The sequence below is a fragment of the Mya arenaria genome, chromosome 3 (genome assembly GCF_026914265.1).
Source record: "Mya arenaria isolate MELC-2E11 chromosome 3, ASM2691426v1".
NCBI classification, from domain to species: Eukaryota; Metazoa; Mollusca; class Bivalvia; order Myida; family Myidae; genus Mya; species Mya arenaria.
The window spans coordinates 87342233-87361690 of NC_069124.1; the positions used below are offsets into that span (position 1 = coordinate 87342233).

At 41.1% G+C, this 19458-nt stretch overlaps 1 protein-coding gene across 1 annotated transcript in view; it reads left to right on the forward strand.

Annotated features, from left to right (window-relative positions):
• LOC128225557 (uncharacterized) overlaps positions 1–19458 on the forward strand; it is a 106253-nt gene that overhangs the window by 56729 nt on the left and 30066 nt on the right. Inside the window, exons 36-59 of the mRNA XM_052935421.1 lie at positions 509–742; positions 862–1049; positions 3350–3761; positions 3877–4815; positions 4988–6487; positions 6661–7059; positions 7262–7382; positions 8196–8419; positions 8653–8910; positions 10929–11298; positions 11558–11769; positions 12016–12246; positions 12379–12630; positions 13595–13609; positions 14892–15026; positions 15567–15890; positions 16093–16260; positions 16517–16627; positions 16746–16931; positions 17046–17261; positions 17459–17980; positions 18129–18395; positions 18748–18927; positions 19119–19387. Of these exons, the coding sequence (XP_052791381.1) occupies positions 509–742; positions 862–1049; positions 3350–3761; positions 3877–4815; positions 4988–6487; positions 6661–7059; positions 7262–7382; positions 8196–8419; positions 8653–8910; positions 10929–11298; positions 11558–11769; positions 12016–12246; positions 12379–12630; positions 13595–13609; positions 14892–15026; positions 15567–15890; positions 16093–16260; positions 16517–16627; positions 16746–16931; positions 17046–17261; positions 17459–17980; positions 18129–18395; positions 18748–18927; positions 19119–19387 (7733 nt within the window). The remainder of the gene's footprint in view (positions 1–508; positions 743–861; positions 1050–3349; positions 3762–3876; positions 4816–4987; positions 6488–6660; positions 7060–7261; positions 7383–8195; positions 8420–8652; positions 8911–10928; positions 11299–11557; positions 11770–12015; positions 12247–12378; positions 12631–13594; positions 13610–14891; positions 15027–15566; positions 15891–16092; positions 16261–16516; positions 16628–16745; positions 16932–17045; positions 17262–17458; positions 17981–18128; positions 18396–18747; positions 18928–19118; positions 19388–19458) is intronic.

Genomic DNA, 19458 nt, shown 5'->3' on the forward strand with positions numbered 1-19458 from the left:
CATAACTCTGGTGGCAGTATGTTTTAGTCATTGTCCATTATTTAATTGTAATCATTTGCCATAAGGCAAAGTTGATACTGTTCTTTGTTCAGTAGGGTTTATGGCTGACTATGAATGGACTCGTTATACTATTTTTTACTTCCATCAAAAGCTTTTGAGGTATTGACTTCAACTCCACAAAAGAAACATTATGTTGTGTTTGATCATCCCAATAGGAAACTGTGTTATGCTTTTGAAATAATAAAATGAAAAAAATCATGCCTTGTTTCCTAGATGTTAAAGTCCTTATTGTTATATAGTATGATTGTTATCTTTATTAATGCCTTCACACCACCATAGGGTATTCTACGAGCATACATCAATCCCAGTGATACTTCTTATTTTAAGGAGGTTGGGTGTAGTAGGGGTATTAATCACATCCAGTTATAAAGCTAGATATTTCTATGACCTATATCTGTCTATTCAAAGTTATTTGCATACTGTTGACTCTGCAAACTTAATGTTCCAGGTTATTACTGTGACATTGATGGCCTGGCAGCTGAGACAGGAGAGTGTTATGGTGGCTTCTACTGTACATCAGGGGCCACGGTCCCGAACCCAACAGACGGTGTTACCGGCGATGTCTGCCCTGTGGGTAACTACTGTCCCAATGGAACGACTACAGCCCAGGCATGTCTAGCAGGAACTTACCAGAATGGCACTGGGCGAACAGATGTCAGCGACTGTGAACCATGCACTCCAGGTTGATAGACTTGTTATTCCTTTGTATTGAAATATACTGGATATTGTTTTTTTGAGATTAAAGGTACCATCAAGGACAGCTCGGAAAAACACATTGCTTACTGTCATTTCTCATTACAGGGTATTACTGTGCCTCCAATGGTCTACAAGAGCCCACAGGGACATGTGGGCAAGGATTTTACTGCCCTGCTGGACAGTCTCAGAGGAAGCCGTCTGCTTACATGTGCAGCCCTGGTCATAAATGTCCAGCTGGCTCAGCAACAGAACAGGCCTGCCCCTCTGGGGAGTACCAGGATGAGTTTGAAAAGGTTACACATTTAATCCAGATTCAAATATTTGATACAAACTTGAACATGTTCTATTGTTAATTAACACCATCTGTAAATCAGTGTAGCTATTCCCAGTATATAGATATTTTGTCATTTGGGATGAAAATGAAGCAAAATACTGATATGTTAACATTGATTTTTTTGTTAATTTATGGCTGCATAAGATAATAATGGGGAAGTTAATTTTGAATGTTATGTAGGTTAAATTCTTAATTTATGCTACTTGTTGTGGTCCCAAAAGATAGAGCATCTGTCACAACCTTGCCTGGATAACAACTTAAAAATTACTGATGGGATGCCAGTGAGACTTGAAACATAGACATAGGGCAATGTGTTCAAGTGTAGGGCATGAAAAATAATCTTAAGTCTTTGTCTTTTCGAGTATGCATAAAAAGGGAAGCTGTTTGTCTGCACAAAATTTTAAGGAAATGTAACTTAGAGTATAGATTGAGAGGAAATGCAGTAGGCAAGAGCTTTAATCCTACTTTCCATATTTACTGATTTATCTCGCCTTAACCATATTTTTGTTTTTATGGGTATTCACACTCAATGTTGTCCGAAGGATGTAGTCATTGCTGAATTAACTCCCCTTTCAATTGTTCAGTATGCATTAATAAAGAAGTTGGACAAGTACTGATGGGATTTAAAAGAAACTTGTAATATATTGAGAGAGAGAGAGAGAGAGAGAGAGAGAGAGAGGGAGAGGGAGAGGGAGAGGGGAGAGGGAGAGAGAGAGAGAGAGAGAGAGAGAGAGCAATGAGAGGAAGTACATTAGGCAAGAGCCTCAATCCTACCTTCCATTTTTTGTGAATTAATTTCCATTTACCATATTTTTTTTTCTAAACTTTTATCCAGATCATTACTCCATTCGTCTTTGCAGTATGAAGTTCAAACTTTATATACAAATAGATGTTTTGAGGTTGAGTGCAGAGCACAGGACCCATAACTTTTGTCTCTGGTACTTTAAGAGTTATTATCCTTTGTTCGTTTGTTTGTATACTTAATGATTTCCAGAGCATAGTTCCAAGTAGTTGAGGTATTGACTACAAACTTCATATAGAGATATTTTTTTATGAGAAGTGCAGCAGTGCAATGCATGGAAACCATAACTCTATCTTAGGTATCATATTTATAATTTAAGTTTTAACAATAATTGCCCTTTCATACTTATGTTTTTGAGCTGGAGTATATATTCTTACATTTATACCTACTCTTATTTGGTTGTTTAAAGAGCAAAAACTGGAAAATTAATTTTTTTCCGATTTGCACTTTCTTTTCTAAATGTGTAGCCTTTTAAGAAGCATACATCATTTCCTGCGATAGCCTGGTTTAACAGGTTCTTATCATTCCACATCTAAGAATTGTTGTTAATGTATTATGTTTGGTTCCAATTTGTGAATTAATCAGTCATAAAATTTTATAATAATTTTTATGTTCTGGTGGTTGATAAAAACACATGTTCTAGTGTCAATTTTTTTTTCTCCCATAAGTATGTTTTGCATGTACTTGTTATATTTACGATTCCAGATTTGGTGTTATAAACACTTTACTGTAACATTTATTGCAAATGGCACATAGATTGAGATTTTCATTGACCATATAACTACATTGTAGAGTTGAGTGGTGTGGTTTTATTCAATACATGAAAGTTTTGTGTTTTATTCAATGTTGGTTTACTGGAGTGTATATACATACTTGAATTATTTATTCCCTTAGCTTTTGTTACCCAGTATTAGAATCACATTTTAATCATGGGGAATAAAGATTATAAAGGAAATGATCAGCTCACTTTGAATCATATAATTATATTGGTTACAAGTGGTCTTATAAGCAGTATGTTACCCTAATTTGATGCTACCCGGTATATAAATTTTGTCATACATTAGCCCTAAGTTTCAGTCAATTATTGCTTGTGAATGGACTGGACATGGTGACTGTAATAGTGTCAGTCATTTTCCTCTGCAATGGCTGGTTCATTTATTTTTAATATGGACCCTTAGCCATTTTCCTCTGAAAATGTTGTGACTCGACTTGTTAGCCAAACTATAATATAATGTTCAATTATCATTGTACATTACTAATTCATGATATGAATGCCAGGTGTTTGAAGGCATTTTGAACTTATTTTATTTCAAATTTGTACAATTTTTTATTTTTATTTAATTTAAGGTATGCAAATCCTTGATTAATAATTTTTGAGGACTATAAAATGCCTTTAAGAAGAAAATTGGCTTAATATATATACATTGTATATAGTTAAAAATCTCAAATATTTTCAGATTGTGTGTAAGACATGTCCAGAGGGTTACTACTGTGATGGTACAGTACAGAACAGCACAGTCTGCTCTCATGGTGTACAGAACCCAGAGGACTGCCCACCTGGATACTACTGCCCTGTAGGCACCAAGTTTGACTCAGAATTCCCCTGCCCCAACGGAACTTACAACCCTAACTTCAATATGGTGTCCTTATCTGACTGCATGTCATGCTCGCCCGGCCAGTACTGTGGAGATATTGGCCTTGCAGCACCCTCTGGGAACTGTGATGCTGGCTACTACTGCGTGAGTGGGGCGGAGATGTCCAACCCAACCGATGGCACCACAGGCAACATCTGTCCTGCTGGCACGTACTGTAACCCTGGATCATACGAGACCACTGACTGTCCCAAAGGAACATACAGTCCTGATCAAGGTAGGAAACTACCATGGGTTACTTTATTTTGATTGGCCATTGCATTGTTGTCATGTCTTCTTAGCTTAGTTTATTTGGAAATTAAACAGGGCTTTTTTACATTCTGAAATTGCAGGTATAGGGTATTTAGAGAACTGCACAAACTGCGAAGGAGGTGTGTATTGTTCCAGCGCTGGTCTGACCTCCCCTACTGGCAATTGTTCTGAACGATACTACTGTATGAGCAACGCCATTAGTCGCAGCCCTACAGATGGTGTGACTGGCGATGTTTGCCCTATAGGTCACTACTGTCCCACGGGCACTGGACCTTCCCCATTGCCATGTGAATCAGGGAGATTTGTGGCCATCACTGCCCAGTCCACCTGTTATGACTGTACAGCTGGCCATTACTGCACTGATGGCATCAATGAGGTGGACTGTCCTCAAGGCTACTACTGTCCCACAGGCACTGGTGCAGTCTGGCAACGATGCCCCACAGGCACTTATGGTTCTTCCACTGGTTTTAGCACTGAAAGCCAGTGTACAACATGTCCAGGTGGCCAGTACTGTGAAACAACAAACCTGACTACTCCTAGCGGACCATGCGCTGCTGGGTACTTCTGTAACTCAGGCTCTGACAGTGCCACACCCTCCAATGCCACAGCTGGTGATGCAGGCCCCTGCCCCGTGGGTCACTACTGTGAAGAGGGCACCCAGACACCCACACCATGCCCTATTGGAACTTTCAGCAATCAGACCCTGTTAACAGCAGCAGCAGAGTGTACCAACTGCACACCAGGCTACTTCTGTGACACCACTGGTCTAACAGAGCCAGTTGGATTGTGTAGCGAAGGCTTCTACTGCCTGGGAGGAGCCACCGCAGGCTCACCTCCAGTGGCTGACAGCACAGGAGGCCCGTGCCCAGTGGGGAAATACTGCACTAACGGCACAAGCACCCCACCTGACTGTCCTGCTGGCACATTCCAAAGTATAGAACAACAATCAACTTGTGATCCATGTCCAGCTGGCTACTACTGTGTTGCTGGAAGCTCCAGTAATGCTGATTGCCCAGCAGGTATTGAAAGATTTGTTGGTAGATTTAATAGTACATGTACACACCATTTGATAAATCTTTTCACTAGATATTATTGTATATATTTTGATAGTTATATAAGAAATTATAAGACACAGAGTCCTGCTTTAAAACTATTTCAATATTTGTTTTTATGTAACAAATTTTATTTCAGGTTACTATTGTCCACAAGGCACTGAATTTGCTCATCAGTACCCCTGTCCTAATGGAACCTATTTTGGCTTTACACGAGCTCAAAGTGATGATGCATGCGTGATCTGTCCGGCTGGTCAGTATTGTCCATTCCAGGGCCAGTCTGCCACTGCAGGGCCATGTGCAGGAGGATGGTACTGCACTTTGGGATCCTGGACCGACAAGCCCAGTACCCTTGGTAATGACACGGGCTCTGAATGCCACTGCCCTGCCCAGAGCATCGGGGGAAAGTGTGTGGCTGGAGAGTTTTGTCCGGTAGGATCATCTGTGCAGACTGCGTGCACAGGAGGCTACTACTGTGGGACAGATGAGCTGGATGCTGTCACTGGCCCCTGTATGGCAGGATACTACTGCAGTTCTGGATCAACCATGCCAAATCCTGTGAATGAAACCTTTGGTGACATCTGCCCCAAGGGTAACTATTGTCCAGAGGCCAGTCAGGCTGCAATACCTTGTCCAGAGGGAACCTTCAGCAATGCCTATGCCAATGAGAATCTAACCAACTGTCTGCCATGTACCGCTGGAATGTACTGTGCTGGAACAGGAAGGGACCTGCCCAATGGGAACTGCACAGAGGGATGGTTCTGTCCCCAGGAGAGCACCCAGCCCCAGCCAACTGGCAACGAATGTCTGGCTGGTCATGAGTGCCCAGAGGGCAGTGGTGCAGAGACCCCCTGTCAGTCAGGATACTACCAGCCTGATGTTGGCCAGGGATCGTGTTTCATCTGCCCGGTTGGCTCCTACTGCGACCAAAATGAAGCCATTGCAGAAGAGCAGAGTGGTGTTGGTGAGGCATCCCATGGAGTGGTCACCCCAAAGACATGTCCAGCAGGCTACTACTGCCCTGCTGGCACAGAGACTGCCATGGCCAACCCCTGTCCTATTGGTACCTACAGCAATACCACAGGCTTGGCAAATGAGAGCCAATGCATTCTGTGTGATCCAGGCTACTACTGTGACAACCCAAACATGCTCGCTCCAGCGGGACCATGTAACCCAGGATATTACTGCACACTGGCTGCGTTTGAGCCCAACCCTACAGTGAATGGAAGTGAGTGTGTGCAGGGGGAATACTGCGTTGAAGGCTCTCCTTACCCAGTTGACTGTCCTAAGGGGATGTATGGGTCCGCACCGCAGCTGACTGCCTTGAGTGACTGCACCTTCTGCCCCCCAGGGCAGTACTGTGACTCCCCAGGATTGACAGCACCCTCAGGCAACTGTCTGGTAGGATACTACTGCAGCAATGCCTCAGAAGAAGCAGCTCCAGTGGGCACAGTGTATGGAGACATCTGCCCTGCTGGGTTCTTCTGTGAGGAGGCCAGCCACCAGCCAAAAGCCTGTGATGCCGGTACATACCAGCCATTTCAGGGCCGCACCAACATCTCGGCATGCCTTGACTGTGATCCAGGCAGCTACTGTAATGCTACTGGCCAGGCCTCAGTCACTGGAGATTGTCTTGCAGGTATGAATTATTGACACATAAGTATTGACATTCATATCATCTTTTGTAAGTATGATGTACTGAGTTTATTTATTGGAATGCTTTAAATAATTTAAATACTCAGTAATGCTTTCAGCATTTACTGTCATTGAAATATGTGTATGTTAACAAAACAATACAATATTTGCTTTTAGGCTACTTCTGTACTCTGGGCTCAACCAACATGGCTCCAACAGATGGAGTTATGGGCGATATCTGCCCTGCAGGCTCTTACTGTCCCCTTGGCACCCCTAACCACATCTTCTGCCCAAATGGCACTTACACTAACCACACAGGCGCAGCAGCTTGCTACATCTGCCCTGCTGGATCATATTGCACAAACAGAGACAGTGCGGAGGCCTGCCCCATGGGTCACTATTGCCCCGAGGGTACTGGTGCTGACAAGATCCCTTGCCCTGCTGGAACCTATAATCCTGTTGAATCCATCACCCAGCAGTCTGAGTGCACACAGTGTGATGGTGGGAAATACTGCCAGCTGCCAGGAATGGACAACTACACTGACATCTGTGATGCAGGATACTACTGTACTCAAGGTTAGTGAAATTTCAATAGATTGCCTTAGGTTAGGACAGACAGCATATCATGGTAAGATTAATATGTAGAGGAATTTCATCATAATTCTTTACTTCAGGATAAAAGTTTCTATACTGTAATTTTTGTTCAACATTTTTTTGTCGTTATTAAGCCTACATGACCATTTCTACCATATATCACAATGCCTTATTTGTATGACAGGTGTGGACACCCCATCGCCAAATTCTGTTAACAACACCGGTGTGGGGGCAAAGTGTCCTGTAGGCTATTACTGTCCACCAGGCTCAGCTCTGCCTTTGCCCTGCTCTGCTGGAACATACAGGTAAGATTATCTACCTGTTTTCATAAAAGCAAAAAAGTATGGTCATTTGTTAAATCCGAACAAAACAAATTTGGGTCTTGTATATTGCAGTAAGCTTAAAGGATAGTCTCTTGTTTCTGTCCAGTTGATTACCTATGAGAGGGTCAGCAGATTTTGATCATTTTCCATAAAGATATTCAACACAATAAAATAAAGGTCAAGTTTGGCTTTGGTTACAAACTACTACCAGTAATTTTTGCCAGAGTTATGGCTCCTTTTCAACCTGAATTGCCAAAAATATGGTGTCTGGAGAATAACTTGTAAAAGGTTTGATGGATTTAGATAATTGTTTACGTCAATTTCTGTTTTGGTTACAAACTACCAATTTTTAATGGAGGATGCCCCCTTTTAACTTGAATTGCCATGGACGAGTTGATTGATTTCAATCATTTTTGTACACATGTTTAACACCATTAAAGGCATGTCAAGTTTGAGTTAGAAACCTCCAATTTACTATAAGTATGCCCAAAATCTGGTGTCAGGACAGTAACTCATGAAAAGGTTGACAGATTTTAACAATTTGTTACACAGGTTTGACACTTTAGAATTCAGTTCAAGCTCGACTTCTGTTACAATCCACCAATATTTGATGGAGTTATGGCCCCTATCAAAGAAATAGTCTACCGTTTCTGTGTCCAAGTGGCGTGTGAGGTTATCTGTCACTCCTGTGACAGCTTTAGTTTCTAATTCTTTAGTTAAAGCATTCATGTATGTAATATTTTAAATATTGCCTTGATTTCATAATGTAACTTTGCATCTGTCTGTACAATACAGTGATGCTGAAGGTTCAGCCACATGCCAGACATGTCCAGCTGGCTACTACTGCATGGAGAACACTACCTCATACAGCCTGTATCCATGTCCAGCTGGCTACTATTGCCCTGCAGGCACCACCCATGATACACAGTTCCCCTGTACAAAAGGCTACTACAACCCAACCAATATCATGGACGACGTGAATGACTGTCTTGAGTGCCCCCCTGGCTTATACTGTGAAAGTGAGTGCTTTGTCATACATCAAGTGATCTATGACATCAGTGATAAAGTAGCAAAAGAAGCAGTCAAAGCCCTAAAATAAAATTCAACATCAGTGTTTAAAAATACTTATATGTTCAAATGAAAATATACTGCTTAGGATAAATCTTGCTATTTTGCTCAACTGACAAATGCTTAATGATTCTTTCTTATTAAACTTCAATATAAACACATGCACGGTTTGTTTTGTCCTCAGCTGATGGCCTGGAAGCGCCAACAGGTAACTGCACGGCAGGCTGGTACTGCACAGGAATGTCATACCAGACAATGCCGGTGGATGAGGTGAATGCCACAGACCCGGCGATGTGTTCATGCCCCTCCGCTAACTACACAGGCGGTGAGTGCTGGCCAGGAACATACTGTCCTGCAGGAGCTAACTACCCGGTCCAGTGTGATGGGGGATCCTACTGCAGCCAGAATGGACTCTCTGCACCAGAAGGACTGTGTGATGCAGGCAAGTTGCTGTGATTCTTACTTCGTCAGTTTATTGTTTAACTCAAAAGTTTGTTGAGCTTGAAAGTAAGGATGTTTTTGCACTCCAGAAGAGTCAAGCGGAACCGTCGTGTATTTGAATCCATCAATTCTGGTGTAATTAGTCAGGAATATCGTCTAGTTACTGTGTTTAGGTGTTGATTATGTTTCCTTTTAAATAAACATGAAACCTGATGATTTATTCTATCCTAAAAAAAAGTTGTTAATTTTAGCTCTACTATTGTCTGTGTGTCTGTGCTTGCGTCTATGCATTCATGAATCTGTAAACAATTGCTTGTGAATGAGATACAGTCTTCAGTTTTGATTGTTTCTCAATAAAACTTTTACAGTAGTTAGATAGCAATTAGAGCTTGGTTCCTTTGGAAAATGAGATTCGCCCATGCATAACTGGGTTATGGCCCTTGAAATTATCCAAAAAAAAGTAGCTATTTTTAGCGAAGTCTTATTTAAAGAGAGACAGCCTGTTTTTAGATTGTACAATTTGTTTAATGTTTTAAAAAGAGGTCACAGTTACAGTTTAAGAAGGTTGGTTGATTTTTAGCTCTACTGGCCAAAGGCGTGCGATGGTGCAGTGTCCATCGTTTGCTTGTGAACTTTTGTTCAATTTATGCCCGTAAGGGTCATAACTGGCCACACCCCGGGGTTCACAAGTCTGTTACTGCAAGGCCAAGACCCTTGATTTTGTAACGTGTATGGCCAAAGACGCAACAGATCCTTTCAGAGAAAAGCATGCTCTACCCTGAAGGGTCGACTGGTATTATATACATACGCCATAAACCTCCACCCGGAGAACTGATTATGCCAATTTGCACATAACTAAGTACCGTAACATACTATGAATGCACTTCCGCCTACAGCGGAACGTTACGTTACTTTCCCTCCAAGAAGACTCATCCCAAGTCTTGCCCTTGGAAACTTGTGGGTAAGGCAACATGTCTTCATCTCACGGCTGCCACCATTTGTAATGTGCACGGCCAAAGATGCAACAGACTCCTTCAGAGAAAGCACGCTTGACCCTGAAGGGGTTGACTGGTCGTATATACATAGACCCTGAACCTCCACACAGAGAACTGATTATGCAAATTTGCATATATCTATGTACATCAACGTAATATGAACACACTTTCGCCTACAGAGGAACATTACGAGGGTCACCAGTGTTACATAATGATATAAAGGAAAAATTTACAATTTTGTCTAGTGGTAATAAACGTTTAAAACTTTCACTTAGTTGAGTGCTTTAGAGTCAACATGGCCACTTGTTATTGTGTCTCAATCAAACATGTGTAGCAGTTTGACATCCATGAGAGCTCTGTTCCTTTGATAAAAGGGTCAAATCTGCTCATGTGTAGCCTTACCAAAGTATACATCAAGCAGACAATTGCTACAGATCAAAATATTCATCAACTGTTGTACACTTGTGGACTAGTGGTTTAGGAATGTGTATTTAAAAAAATCTTAACTTAACCAGCAGGGGTTCGTACCCACTACAACCTAAAATAAATTTGTATATTTTAATGAATTTTTTTCTTTAATTTCTGTATCATACAGTAAAATAATGATAAAATAAGTGTTTTCAAATGTGTAACCAGCAAAACAAATTTCGGTTCAAAACATGAGCAAGATCCTTTAAAACATATGTGTGTGTTACCAGTATGAACATGCTTTTGATATGAACTACTATCACTGGCACATATTAAAATAGCTCATCCAACTAATTTGTTTACTGCATTTTCTGTCCTCACATGTTGAACATGCAAAGTTTTCAGCTTACCAAAACACAAACCATTCCAAGTGAACTATAAGTATCTTGCCAATTACCAATACATCCATGCTCTGGATTGAAAATTACCACAAGAGCAATGACAGTAGAGTATAGGCCCTCGTGGGCCTCTTGTTTGTATAACAATTTCTCATTATTTTCAAAACTGAAGCAATTTTTGTGTGTATTGATTTTAAGTTTGACATTGTTTCTTACAGGTTACTACTGTGTTGGTGGGGCCACCTCCCCTAATGGCACAGAATGTACAGCAAACCACTACTGTCCCCAGGGCTCCACCACCCCCACCCCCTGTCCTCCTGGCTCCTTTTCGTTTGCCACTGGTAACATTGCCCTTGACAACTGTGAGCAATGCACACCAGGCTTCTACTGCTCCAGCTCTGGAATATCTGGCCCCTGTGCTGTTGGTTTCTACTGTCCTGCTGGTCAGGCATCAGCCACCCCAGCAAACTACACGTGCCCAGCAGGCTTCTACTGCACAGGCGGTCTTGGCACCCCTACAGAGTGTCTGGCTGGCATGTACCAGGATGAGATTGGCCAATCAGAGTGCAAGGAATGCCCCATTGGAAGGTGAGACAAAAAAAAAAGTCAAGATCACTGTACCATGTGAAGGCATTCCTTGGTTGAATGATACAGTCAGTGCTGTCATAAGGATACATAACATACCTTTTACATTGTATTAAGACTTCAGGTTTGGTATCAGTTTTGTCATTGCTGTATATTATTTCAAATGATTCAGCAATTTTACCCATTACACAAGAGGTACAATACATCTTTTCGGAAAAATGTAACACAGTCTGTTTTATTTAGAATATCTCTTCTCATGCAGATATTGTGACCCGGTGGAGGAAACAGCCAACCTCGGGTTTGCTACAGGTGTGGTCACCCCAATGGCCTGCCCAACTGGTTACTACTGCCTGGTGAACACCACATCTGCGGGTGACTACCCCTGTCCCACCGGCACATTTAACAACCAGACAGCCATCCAGGCAGACTCAGAGTGCACACCATGTACTGGAGGATTCTACTGTGACTCACCTGGTACACTTGCATTTTGTTTAAATTATAGTGATAAAGTGTGAAAGTACAAATATATATGTATCATTATGAATGACCAATTTTAACCTATTTTTTCTACCCAATGAAATTAAGTTTTTACATGAAAACATTTCTTCTTTTTTTCAATTTTAGCCTGTATTATGACTTGTTAACAAAATTTACTATACAGACATACATATGTAATATGATGACCTTGTTTCATAAAATGATTGTTAAATGTGTTTTCAGGACTATCTGAACCACAAGGGCCATGCAATGAGGGATTTGTGTGCGTTTCTGGCTCTGACACTCCATCACCCACCAGTGTTGTTGGCTATGTGTGTCCTGCAGGCTCGTATTGCCCTGCACAGTCAGCTGTGGAGACGCCCTGCCCCGCAGGAACCTTCTCAAACACCACAGGACTCCACAATGTCTCCTCATGTGAACAGTGTACACCTGGATACTTCTGTGCTGCTGATGGTGAGCTCTCCTTAACAGCCCTGTAGGGTATCGAAATTGGATAACAGCTTTATAATTATGTAATTTAATTGGATTTACTCTCATTTGTCTCTTTCAATGGAATGGCAACATAACCAGTGTTTTACATTGTAGGTTTGACAGAGCCTTCCGGACCTTGTGATGCTGGCTTCTACTGCTCTGGTGGAGCCATTTTGCAGAACCCGTCTGCCCTGGCATATGGTGACACATGTCCCACAGGCCACTACTGCCCCTCTGGTACGGGATCCCCGGAACCCTGTCCCGCAGGCACCTATCTGACCACGACTGGGGGCCAAAATGTCACTGATTGTGCTGACTGCCCCCCAGGACGCTTCTGTGCCTCCACTGGGCTTAGCAACTATACTGGTAGGCATAGGTCTTTTCACCTCTACTTGTAACAAAACTTATTTTTATTTTTAAATACAGTTAAACACCATTATTCCGAACACTGTTTATCTGAAATTATGGCTATTTCGAAAAAAAAAATTCCCTCCCAATTTCAATCCTTTTTTGGTTAACTAAGTTTTTAATCTATAATCCAAAATCGCTATTCCGAAAAAGTCATTATTTTGAAGTAAAAATTAAGGTCCCGATTTGGTATTTCACACCTATTTATCAATCCTTATTTGGAACTTAATCATCTCATAGTTTTTCACACCATACTGCGAATGCACTCGGGCATCAGCTTGAGGTGACAATGGAGCACAATTAGTGATTGTTAAAAAATGACATTGAGCATGCGTATGTTACCAAAAATGATGTTAGAAAATGAGCGATGCTTTGAGTGATGTAGTGTGTACATATTTGCTGGTTAACACAACCTGAATAACACTTGACCTGCTATCATTCCGGACAAGGCCCGCTAACAATCCCGGGAGGATCATAACGATTTTGCATACATGTGCTGTCATCTTGTGTTAAATGTTTAATGTTGTTTTAATAAAGAAGCATAATAACAAATTATTTGTCATTTATTAAACAATAATTCAGCAAACATGTATACGAAATATCAGTCAAACCGAATGTATCGAATTGGTAATGTGTAACGGACATTGCAATCTTCACAACTTAATATTTCACGTTATCTTTCTGTCATTTTCTGAAAATTGTTAATCCGAAATATTGTTATTTCGAAATAATTTTTTGGGTCCCTTAAATTTCGGATGAATGGTGTTCAACTGTATGTCAAGCTATGCAGATATGTCAAAGTAAACTTTTCTAACATCAAAATTATTATGAATTATTTGTTGATGATTTATTGAATAAAGGAATTATTATGAATAAAATTGATGATCTGATTCTTATTCATTGTGCCAATGCACATTTACAGGATCGGGTGTTGTTGGTAATTGAAATGTTTGATTCTCCATATTATCCTATTGTTTCCTGTGTATATCTGGGAACTCACTGTACACTTGGACTCACAACTAACTGATCTATGACTCCCTAACATGGACGCCATCTGCATGTCACTGTTTTCAAGCAGCAGCAGGAAGCATGTCTTCAGCTGCATATAAGCTCTTTTTCAGTGATTGCTTTTAAGACCAATGACAACAACTTTATAAGAACATATTTTAACATTTTTCACTTGATTTTTGTCATTACGTAGAGAAATGTTGTCATGGCAACATGTTTAAAACATATTCATAACTTATCATGAAACTTAAAATTCATTTGATTTGTATTCTTATTATGTTTACCAATGCTTGATGACTTAAATCTAATCAATTATTTCATCTTACAAAATGAATGGTGAAATCTGTTGTGTTTCATTTTTATTGAATCCATATGGATGTTAACAATGTACACTTTATGTGATATTTGTTTCTCTACTCTTCTCTGTATAAGGATCATGTGACATTGACTGTAAGTGGTCACCTGTCTGGTGATATGCACGCTGTATCACAACTAGAATGGCTTAAACTGTTCAGGTTATGTCGTACAGGATTTGTCCGCTTCTTATTAGTTCCTATTAAGCTTTAATTATAAGTAGCTTTACATGCATTTTATTCTTTTATTTTGCAACATCATTACAGCAATTTTTAATTGAATGGAAATATTTAGTATCAAAGTTGGTATTGCATTTGTTAGTACCACTAATTAATCTAATTAATGTCAATTAATCTAATTAATGTCAATTGTCATCTCCCCATTTTTGTCACCACTATATCCATCCCTCCTTGCATCACCCCTGTGGTGCTTTTCTATGCTTTGCATGACATATTCTTGATTTCAGCCTTGCATGGCAAGCTTTGTATATGAAATATGCATGATTATCAAAAGCCCTGACAAAATTGCAGCGCAGAGTTCTACTTTCTAAGAAGTCCTGATACATATCTTGCTGGTGTTATTTCCTTTGTAGAAATATCAGTAGTTTGTTTATGTAAATATTAAAAAGAACACGCATTAGAGCAAGCTCAATGTAGTACTGTGTTTGTTTGTCCATTGTAAAAATGTGTAAGCTTAATTTAGTTTCACCTAAGAGTATTATTATGTTAGAGAACTTTTAAAATACCTAATTTAAAGTTAAAAGCTATGTAACCCTGAATAATTGATGTACACATAATACACTGAAACCTTTGACATGCTGTTACACAGTGTAATATTCTATTCTGTGTTTGCTGCAGGCGAGTGCCAGGCTGGCTACTACTGTATGGCAATGGCTAACACTAGCACACCCACAGATGGGTTGACTGGAGACATCTGCCCCGCAGGAAACTTCTGCCCCACCGGCAGCAATGCACCAACACCCTGTGCTGACGGTAGGGGGCTGAAATTTGCATCATCAAAATGGATTTTCTAAAATTAAATGATAAACTTTTAACTTGCAAGTTTGGGTTTAATGAAAGACGTACATGTTCAATCAAAAAGCATTCTCTCACATAGCAAAGATGATTTCAGAAGAAAATTCCATGTAAGAAGTATAATTTTTGTTTTATTGATTGTACACATTTAAAGGCAGTCAAGCTTAAATGCACCTATAAATCTTTTGAAATACAAATTAATATATATACATTTGGTGACGTAATCAGTGCCTAGGTTAAAAGCGCAAAAAATGAACCACATTATGAAGTGTTAATCTTGATATGCCAAGTTTAGTTTAAATATATGTAAAAAATAGATGTTTTCGAACTTGGCCAGAAATTGAAAAACACCATTTCTTAACTTGTAAAGTTTAATTTGGCAGATTTCAAACTTGATTTTTGAAATTTGATGATGCTTTAATTCTGAATGAACTTGGCTGCCTTTAAGGCTTTAGAGGATGTAGCATAGTTTTGAAATACTGTGAATTTATATTTCAGGCACATTTATGAACCAGACAGGAGCATCAGTATGTGACGAGTGCCTACCTCGCTACTTCTGTGTGAACCAAGACCGCCTTGATGAGTGTCCAAACGGAGCATACTGTCCCGGTGCCAATGGCTACAACTACTCTCTCTGCCCGGCAGGCACTTTCAACAATGTAACTATGCTGGAACAGGAGTCTGAGTGCACCCAGTGTATTGGTGGGTCATACTGCGCTACCCCCGGACTGGCCACACCCACGGGACTGTGTGCTCCAGGATACTTCTGTACGATTGGGGTTGACACTGTCGCTCCAGAAAACAACAACACTGGGACTGGAGGTATACATTGTTGATCATGTTTAATTCAGAAAAGAATGCCAAAACTTTAAATGCTTAAAGCTCTTACCAGAATGATGATTGTACATGAATAGGCATTTCAAGGTTTGCTAATAGTATATTGACTGTTTTACATCCTCCTTTGATGATCCTTACTAGGTTACCCCCTTTGACCTACTGTAAGCTATATATCCATTCTTTCCAGGTCCATGCCCAGTCGGTCACTACTGTCCAGAGGGTACAACATCGTCAATCCCCTGCCCCTCAGGCACCTATGGGGATGAGGAACGACTCCCAATCTGTAAGACCTGCCCTGCTGGCTACTACTGCCTTCAGGGGATCACCAACTATGCCAGCACACCTTGTCCTAAAGGTTAGCATACTGTAGTTGTCTGTAACTTTTTCTTTAGTTAAATATCTATAACATAGCATGGGGCTGTCCTAACACTGTTTACGACTTGTTTAAAAGGGGAGCTGAAAATAACTGTAGCTGTTCATGTTTATTGTATTGTGCAGGTTGTTTGTATTCCTAAATTAAATGATTCTAAACATATTGCAGTTAAGTGTCTTACATTGAATAGTGAAATGAGTTTGTGTGGACGGCATTCACTCCCTGAGTGTTATTGTAGGCTCCTACTGTCCAGCTGGTACGGAATATGCCAACCAGTATCTTTGCCCCATGGGCACATACAACAACAACACCAACGCCGATGACATCTTTGACTGCAAGTCATGTACAGGTAAGCATATAGAGATATTTAGAAATTATAGTTTTAATATATAGTATAACAAAACCTTAAATATTTGTATGTACATTCTAGTGGTAATGTAATCATTGAGATGCATGTTCATTGACAGCTGGGAAGTACTGTGACCTGGATGGTCTGTCGGAGCCAGTGGATGACTGCACAGCAGGCTGGTATTGTTCAGGCGGTGCATTCAGTGACAAGCCAGTCGTGTTTGACAACTCTTCACTAGACTTCTCAATCAACATGTCGTGTCCCACCTACCTGACCAACTTCACTGGAGGGCCATGTGCACCAGGTGAGGAATCTCAAAATGTTAATACTCAATAAAAGTAATTCATGGAACAGACAGATTTCATGCTTATGTACTCAAGACATTGATAATCATGTATCGCCTTTATCTGTTTTACAGGCACATACTGCCCAACTGGCAGTTCAAGCCCAGTCCCCTGTCCCCTTGGTCAGTACTGTGACACGGACAACCTTGAGTCCCCAACAGGCAACTGCAGTGGGGGCTCCTTCTGTAATGGTAGTGAGTCTGTGCCAAACCCACAGGACTGCAGTCTGGGACACTACTGCCCATCCGGAACAACCTATGAGATTCCTTGTTCCATTGGAACATTCAACAGTATGACTCTTTGCTTAAACACCATTAAGTCTACTGACATTGTTGCTTTCCTTCACCCTTCAAAGTCTTTTTTCCATTGCACATAAGGTAATATATGCATTTTAGGTAATTTCTGCGCCAACCTGCATCTAAATTAATTGCTAGCAAGAAATTCTTTCCTTAATGTTGTTGTACATCTTTTTTCACACCAATTCTAGATGCAACAGGTGGAGCCAGCTTATCAGACTGCCTTGAGTGTACCCCTGGCTACTACTGTCAGTCCACTGGCTTGTATGAGCCAACCGGTCTGTGCAGTGTTGGGTATTTCTGCCCTGGAGGACAGTCCACCCCCATGCCATCTGAATATGCCTGCAGTCCTGGCCATTTCTGCTACGAGGGAAGTCACAATGAGACCGGCTGCCCATCTGGAAACTACCAGCCCCACTGGGCTCAGGGTAACTGTGACCCCTGTCCTGCGGGCTCATACTGCAAGGCATTTGGAGATTATGAGAACCTTGATGATGAGAATGTGACCACCAGTGGGAATTACTCCGGTCGTTACCGTAGCTACCGGGGTGTTGATGTGCCAACACCCTGTCCAAGCGGGGCTTACTGCCCGACCAGCACCACAGATGCCATGGAGTTCCTGTGTCCTGCAGGCACTTACAGCAACATGACATCACTTTGGAGCAACACCCAGTGCACATCATGTGAACCTGGCACTTTCTGCAATGGTGAAGGTATGTATTCCATAACATTTTATTTTTCATCCAAAAAGTTTAACCAAAAATGCTATCCTTATGAGTGGCATTTACTTTAGTATCTTTAATACCAATTTAATATTTTCCAACATTTCATTGGTTTTAAAGTTTCCCTTAAATCATACAGGCAACATAGAGCCATCAGGACCTTGCTCTCCAGGATATTTCTGCACCTTGGGAGCATACAACTCCACCCCAACAGACGGGACCACAGGCAACATTTGTCCACTGGGCAAGTATTGTGAGAGTGGGAGTGTGACGGGCATTGGTTGCCCAGTTGGCACATACAGCAATGTGACGGGGCTCCAGGCAAGCTCCGAATGTACCGACTGCACACCAGGCTTCTACTGTGGAAGTACAGGTCTTACAACAGAGTCTGCCTCATGCTGGGCAGGTGAGCATCCCTAAGCAGAACCTTCTTAGAAATAGAATATTATTTTGCCAATATAGGGATTTTTAGAAACCCAATTTAAAAAAAGTGTCTTTAGGCCAATCATAATTTTATACCAGGTATTAAGTTTGTCATTGGGCTGTTTAAGTAAATAAGATCATTAATGACATAGCAGTTCACTTTTACAAAGTTGTCAACTAATTAACAAAGTTCTGATCAATAAGTATTTGTTTCTCTGCACTAAGTTTGCAGCAGTATTTAAAGAAAAATCAATTTAATCAATGTTGGAAATAGGTATTGGCGCAATGGGCTCAAAATTGTTCATGGTTTGTTTTTTTCTTGTGCATTGTCTCAGGTTTCTACTGCACTGTGCGAGGTGAGACACCCAACCCAGTCTCCCAAACATACGGAGATTTATGTACAGAGGGCCACTATTGTCCTAACGGTACACACACCCCCACTGACTGTCCTGCTGGAACTTTCCTCAACACCACAGGGGCTGGAGATGTCACAGATTGTACTGCTTGCTATGCTGGTAAGTTCCATTGTCATTTCTTTTTCAACCAAAGACACTAGTAACCTTTTCTGCTATATAAGGTAGAAGTCTCATGAAACACACTCATTGGAAGTCTATTATATTGTTCACTCTTCATTTTGTTGATTTAATAGTCTTATTGAATATTAACATATACACATTTCTGTAAGCTGGTATCCTATGTATATCAGGCTACTTCTGTGGGAGTGCGGGTCTCACCTATCCAACGGGCCTCTGTGACGCGGGCTACTATTGTACTCTGACTGCCAACACAAGCTCCCCTGTTGATGGGGTGACAGGTGACATCTGCCCGGAGGGCTTCTACTGCCCCTTGGGTTCAGGGGCCCCCTCTGCCTGCCCCAATGGAACTTACATGAACACAACAGGGGCTAGTACCTGTACCATCTGTCCACCAGGCTTCTACTGCGTTAACAGGGACAGAGCTGATATATGTCCACAGGTATGAGTCATTTGGAGCATAATGTAAACTCATTTAGGAATTGGGTAAAAATCATACTGTTTTTGTTATTG